A 7500-nucleotide genomic window follows, 5' to 3' on the forward strand; every position below is an offset into this window, starting at 1 on the left:
ACAGTATATACATACATATATACAGTATATATATATATATATATATATATATATATATACATATATATATATGTATATATACATATATATATATATATATATATATATATATATATATATATATATATATATATATATATATATATATATATATATATATATAAATATATCTGTCCGTACCTCAATAATAAACGACCCTAAATCATCAGTAAGAATGATCCGACGAGAGCTCGGGCAAAGGAAGTCTTTGTCCCATATTCCTTAAATGACCTTTGTACTCTCCTATTAAATAGTGAATTAGTTGCCCGTTAGCCAGTTAACTTTGGTGGGTCACAGTCAGTGTAGAAATGAGGATGTGGCTTACAACCTCATCCCAAAATAGATATCCACTTTCTCAACAAAAAAGAATATATTGTGAAGGAATACAACAACGACAACAACAACAACAAATGCAGCTGTTTCTATTCCACTGTAGGACAAAGGCTTCATGCTTGTCTTTATTCATGTCTGGAGTTTGGTCAGCTTTATCGCCATGCTGGGCAATACGGATTGGTGATGGTGGGAGACTTTTGTCTGATCGCTTACATCAAACCAACCTAGTACGGGTGCCCCTGACTATTACAGCTCTGCTGATCATGGTGATACATAAATCATTTCATTACGTTAAGATATCCACACTAAATAATAAATAAATAAAAGCGGATGTAAATCTAGCAAATTCATTTAAACTCAACACTACGCTGACCACTACAGATTGGTGATGGTGGGAGACTTTTGTCTGATCGCTCACAGCAAACCAGTCTAGTATGGGTGGCCCTGACTAGTATAAATAACAAATAAATAAGAGTAGATGCAAACCGATCGAATTCCTTTAAACTAAAAATACATTTTCCTTTTTCTATCATTGCAGGATTCCTGGCACACGACGCCTCCCGTATGCTTAAGGCGCCACCATGATCGTCCCTCACGTAGAAGTGGAAGACGGGGAGGTTCCTGAAGATCAGAGCGATGAACTATTGCTACTGTGCCACGGCGTGACACTCCACGGCACCGCCATGACGGACACGCAACTGACGGTGCAATGCGAGGGCAACGTCACCTGCACCGCCTTGGATCAAAATCCCGGGGCCACCATTGTGTCGCCAATTCTCCTCAGCCTTAGCGGCGTTGCAGGTTCGTGTGGCGAATTCACATTACTTTTATTTTACATAAAATATCTATTCTAATCTTGTTACTGTTTTGATTGTTTTTTTCCTTCTCGTAGTTTTTTATTTCCTTGTTTTCTTTCCTCGCTGGGCTATTTTTCCATGTTGGAGCCCTAGGGATTATATCACCTTGCTTCTCTAATAAGGGTTATAGCTTAGCTTGTAATAATAATAATAATAATAATAATAATAATAATAATAATAATACTTTTATCAAATTCGTCCCGAAGGTTATGTTTTTATACGCGTAAGTTTGTATGTCTGTCTGTTTGTAATTCGCATAACTCAAAAACTATTTGACCAAATGTCACGTGGGATGATTTAGTGGGATGATTGGTTATGCTCAAAGGACAGTTTGTTAAGATTTTCATATTAATTGGGTCAAAAGTCAAGGCCAACGTTACGAAAACATCAAAAAACACCTTTTTGCCATATCATGGCCAATTTTTATCTGATTTCCATAAAACTAGTGCCAAAATGTGAACAATTCAATGGCCGATCTTGTGATATACAACCTGATATAGGTGAAGATATGCGCTCTAACGAGTGGCCGTTATAGTTTCTTCATATTTTCATCTTTTCGGCGAGAATGTTTGTTATTAACGAATCTGAATTAGTGGAATAAAAATATATATACTCACAGTTGATACTGAAACTTATGATGACCGACGTTATGTTAAAGTTTTGACGTGAGTGACACTGAGTAATAGTGAGAGAAATAAAAGGCAATAAGATATGCGTGTTGCAAATTACTAATATTCTCTTATCAACACGAACTTTTGTCATAATCGTTGAGAAAGATTAAAATGGACCAGATCTTCCGTACCTAGTACTGTATGAGTGACGATTTGTCCCAATGAAATCACACAAACTTTTTCCGGCATTAGTTCCTGTTATTAATATCTTTACTTATTATCTTCGCCAAAATCGAAGATTTTGCGAATGATTTGTATTTACACCTGACTGTCTGTTAGTTTATTAATTGCCTTCACCAAGTACAGTATGTATTCACCCGTCGTCATTTATTTATTTGTTTGTTTGCTTTATACAATACTTTTTACGTCAATATCATTTGCCATCAATATGCATACTGGACGATATTTTTTTCTTTTTTTAGTGCTTAATATTAATTTACGCAAAAATTTCATCATTTAAAGACATTCTTATTCACTTCAATGGATTTCAAGCCACATAAGACAATGGTTCGTTCAAAAAAATACACAAATAAATAAAATTTCTGAAATATATATAAATACCCATACGTCCACATCTATGTAGATATATATAAGTCAATATATTATATATTCGATGAAAAAAAAAATAATCATAACAGCCCCAAAAGAAATGCAATGGTTCGTTGAAGAAAATACGCGAAATATATATAAACACGCATATATATTTCCGCATCTACGTACATATATCAAATCAATAAATTATATATACGTTAAATGAAAATCAAATAATCATAGAAATCAGCCCCAAACGACTCTGTATACTGCAATCAAACTGCATCTTTAAACCAGCCCCGATCGAACCACTTGATTTCACATTTGACTGGATTAGGAAAGTCTCCAGAAACTCGCAATTGGCATCGTCGAATAATTAAGTCTGGCAAATCTGTCGCATCTCTTTGAGTGTTCCCAGCTTCATTAGGGAGGCGGCAGGCGAAAGACAGTATCACTGTCTCCCAGTGGGGGATTACGTCTCGATTTTCAGGGGCGAAGGAAGTTCTTGAGTTTGGGAGTTAATCTTTAATAGATCCGAGTTATTGGAAAGGTTTGTTTGTTGTGTTTATTATTATACAGTAATATCTCTCTCTCTCTCTCTCTCTCTCTCTCTCTCTCTCTCTCTCTCTCTCTCTCTCTCTCTCTCTCTTTACACACACACACACACACACACATATATATATATATATATATATATATATATATATATATATATATATGTGTGTGTGTTTGCGGTGTTTGTGTGTGTGTACGTATACTTATACACACGCACACCTACACACACAATATATATATATATATATATATATATATATATATATATATATATATATATATATATATATATGTATATATACATTATATATATATATATATATATATATATACAGTAGACTATACCATATATGTGCATGTGAGCTTCAGAATGATGATAATGTCATTGATTACCAAACTATTATACATGCCAATCTTTATAATGAACCTTAAAAGAATTCTCAACTCCCGTTTATGTCTATATAGATAGATAGCTAATATACACATACAGAGACGAGCAATACAGAACTCCTCCCTGCTTGCCAACAGGTCAGATCTGGGCGCTGTACTACCTATACACAACGACGCGACCCCAGCACTCCCGCACCGTTTTCTTCGTGCTGCTGAGCACCCTCATCTGGACGGACCTCATTGGGAAGATTATTACGACGCCGCCTGCACTGATCGCTTATTCTCACAAGACGTGGGTCGGCGGGGTGAGTAATTAGTGGCTATTTAAGACGTTGTATTCTTCAAAGGTATCAGTTCTCTTGCTTGAGGGTACACATACACAAAAAAACAGACACATAAATGATGCATCAGAGATATGTGACAGAAAGCAGAAAGCAAGACTGATGAGTGTCTGCATTTGCTTCTCCCATAAAAAAAAACAAAGCTAATTTATGGAAGAGAGATTGTGAAAGCTAATAGATATCGAGAACATGATTTTAATGATTAATGTTATTAAGCCTTTCACTGTCAGTGGTGAATTCAACAAAAAGCTCTCATCAGGACCTTTCCAAGGAATAACAACTTGCTGTTTTGGGGTGATTTTAGAACGTGTTTCCCTTTCTCAAATTTTGATGAAGTAACCAATGGCACTGAAAGGGTTAAGGCTGATTGAAATCGAAGAAAAACAGATATGAATGAATTAAGGAAAGAAGTGAATCTCAAGGCAAGTGATTTATTAGATAGAGGGACACAGATGTTTGGCAATTAAAGCAGGCTGTAGGGGAAGGTCAAATACAAGGCAACAGGGGAGGAAAAGCTTAAAATAATAGAGGGAGCCATATGCCTTTCATGTAAGTGAAATGAGATAGCCGAATGTGCATGGAATACAAATTGCTGTATGAATAATACAATTGCTTGAAACGTATCAACATACATTACAAGCTGACACCAGTTATCCATAGAGTACAAGCGGTATTATGGAGAGGTGGACCGCATGTGTTGCAAGCGGTATTATTGAAGACGTGTACCGCATGTGTTTCATACACACACAGACAATGTAATGCCATTGCTTTTTTATCTCTCGCTCTCTCCTGCACTGATAAAAGAACAAGCTATTTAAGCTTGTCAATTCATGCTTTCGTTTGTGCGAATTTGTGACAGTTTTGCTCGCAACTGCTTGTATGTAAGCTTATTACCTTTTGAATAATAGAATAACTTGTTTAAGCTTGCCACTGTATGTTTAATTTGTTTGATATTTTTATAACATTCTTGCTTGCAACTTCTTGTATATAAACTTGTTATCTGTTGAATAAACTTTACTTGCATTCACCTCGCTTGTCTGTTAGCACCTAACTACCACCTCGCACATAGGTGAACACGGAGTGACCAATGTACGAGGTGCTTGTTAGGTGATAACAGAGAGGCGAGGTGAATCCAAATAAAGTCTATTTAACAGATAACGAGCTTATATACAAGCAGTTACAAGCAAGAATGTTACAAAAAAAATCAAAACAAACTAAAACATACGCTGGCAAGATTAAACAGGTTGTTCTATTATCATTGTGGGAGAGAGCATGAGATAAAAAAAGAAATAGCATTACATTGTATGAGCGTGTATGAATTATATGCGGTGCAGAAGTTAATTACATAAGAAGAAAGTAGGAAAAACTAAATCATAATTCAAGTTGAGCGTTGTAAACGGGTGGGGGGGGGGGGGAAATAAGGCCGTGCCGGAGTTGAAAGCATTCAAAAAGAAAAGTTCCAAGTGACGTAAATTATATTAGAAGACATACATGAAAATGTATAACTTTTTTCACTCGATTCTTCAGATGCCACGTAGTTGATTCTGAGCTTTTGTATTACCTTGAACTAAATCTGGAAAATAACTTTCAGCAAATAATTTTCCTTGTTTCATTTCAAACTTATAACTGGAAAAAAAGGTTCACCAAAAACTATTTTTGTTTTGTTTTATCTTCAACCTATATCTGGAAAATAAGTTTCACCAAATAATTTTTTTTACATTGAACCAATATCTAGAAAATAAAATAATGAAATCCAACAATATAAACAATGGACTACGAAATTTAGCAAGTGATTAACGAGAGAAGCAAATCCCTCTAAGATTCCCTCCTTAATCTTGCGTTGCTTCTCCCGAAATCTGGGGCCTCCATCCAGATCCATCTTATTCGAATCACGTAACTGTGTAATTGAATTGCTTTATCTCCAGGCTGGTATGTGTGTGTGTGGTTCCTTGGCACGACAATGATGCTCATGGTCGCATTAACATTTTGGGAATGGGAATATAATGAATGAAACATGTAAATAACTTGATTTGCATGGAGAGTTTCTTCTGTTTGTAAAGAGGCAAATCATCTTAATGGATGTAAGTCAATTTGGTATGGACTAATTCAATATGATCGTTCAGTATACATCAAGCAATTGTGTGTTAATTGCTTTCCGTGTTTATTAGGCTCTAGCCCAGGGGTTTTCATCATAGGGTACCCCCTTGGTCTATCATGGGGGAGGCTCTTCCAATGGTGGGTGGGAGTCGGGTTATGGACGTATGAGTGACCGTCTGCTGACTATTTATTCTTTAAAATATTCTTTACAAGGGCCTGATGCTGTTTTCAAAGATGCTTTTGCTTAATTGAAAAGTTTTATAAAAATAAAACTGTGGCATAAAAAAGGAAATGTAGTTTTATTATGTTGGAAACACCTGTTCATACGCATTCTTGCAGACATTTTGTGTAAAGTTCAGCGAGCTATATGCAGTATATATATATATATATATATATATATATATATATATATATATATATATATATATATATATATATATATATATATATGTATAGATAATATATATATATATATATATATATATACCCTCACAGATAAATATATTGGTGTGTGTATGAATGTTAAAAGTGTTCCATCAGAATAGATGCTCACCAAAACGTCAGCCGGACAAGCCCAATCCCCCACTGTGGTGTCCTACCACAGCAGTGGCCACCCCAGTAAACAGCCTAAACTCACGGCCCTGGACGGGGATCGATCTACTGCCATGCGAATGCTCAGGCAAACGCGTTACCACTGTACTAACAAGGAGGCAACAGAAAAAGGTTAACAAACAAAACATACCTTGCGCTATTGTGAAAGCTAATACTACATAGTATTCAGTGGCATTCCTCTTGGTATCTTAATCCTAACAATGCAATGTCTTGTGAATGATGGCAAACTATCTGTAATCAAATTGCTAGACCTGACCATAACATGATTCCAGTCTTAACCAAACGTCGTACCACGAAGTGCTATTTTCCGTTTTATTTTCTTAGAAGAAGACGCTACAATGCGGAACGACAAAATCATCCCATAAAATCTGTGAATGAGCGATGCAACATTATACTCCAAGAAATAAATGAGCGTGTAGGCGTTGGACACAGCATCAAGTAGTTTTAGTAAATGGATGTCCATCCCTATATGTAAAAGCAAGGATTTTAGATATGCCATTTATCAGAGCTACAGAGGAGGGAAATATTACGTCATTTTTCATACCCGACTTACCCTCACCCACGGAATACAGTGGATAGTAAAGAAACCCAGACATCTAGTAAGCTTTGTCGTAAATGTTTATAGCTCGACGATAAAGCCTTTGTTGGTGAATGGAGGGTTGTTTGAGGTTCAATAGGAAAGTTATATCGATGCTCACGATCCTCTTAATTCTAGTTTATGTCCGAAGTTTCCAAAAATGTTAAATGCATCTCTCTCTTATCATTCTAGTTAATAAACACTATAACAAAGAAGTGTGCATCCCACATCTATCTCATAGCATGTTAGTGGGAAGATTTTCCTCAAAGGAACTGCATATGTCAGAATATGACACATTGTTCGTGTTTAATAGACCATATTTTGTGGAGACAGAATCCATCTTAATCATTTTCAAAATGTTAAATTCATGAAAGAAAATTAAGGATATCATGATTAAGTAGATAGCTGAATTCTAACGAGAACCTGTGGTGAGGAAATATCATCTTGCAATGGCAGGAAATTAAAAGATGAAAGCTAGTTTTCATCTAATAACAACA

General features: G+C 35.6%; 1 protein-coding gene across 3 annotated transcripts in view; it reads left to right on the top strand.

The window, feature by feature from the left end:
- Positions 1–7500, top strand: part of LOC137646120 (prostaglandin E2 receptor EP4 subtype-like) — a 143226-nt gene that overhangs the window by 109245 nt on the left and 26481 nt on the right. For all 3 annotated transcript variants that reach the window (XM_068379322.1, XM_068379324.1, XM_068379323.1), the window contains 2 exons: positions 911–1173; positions 3515–3681. In XM_068379322.1, coding sequence (XP_068235423.1) covers positions 954–1173; positions 3515–3681 — 387 coding nt within the window. In that variant the 5' untranslated portion in view covers positions 911–953. The remainder of the gene's footprint in view (positions 1–910; positions 1174–3514; positions 3682–7500) is intronic.

Source organism: Palaemon carinicauda, chromosome 8 (genome assembly GCF_036898095.1).
Source record: "Palaemon carinicauda isolate YSFRI2023 chromosome 8, ASM3689809v2, whole genome shotgun sequence".
NCBI classification, from domain to species: domain Eukaryota; kingdom Metazoa; phylum Arthropoda; class Malacostraca; order Decapoda; family Palaemonidae; genus Palaemon; species Palaemon carinicauda.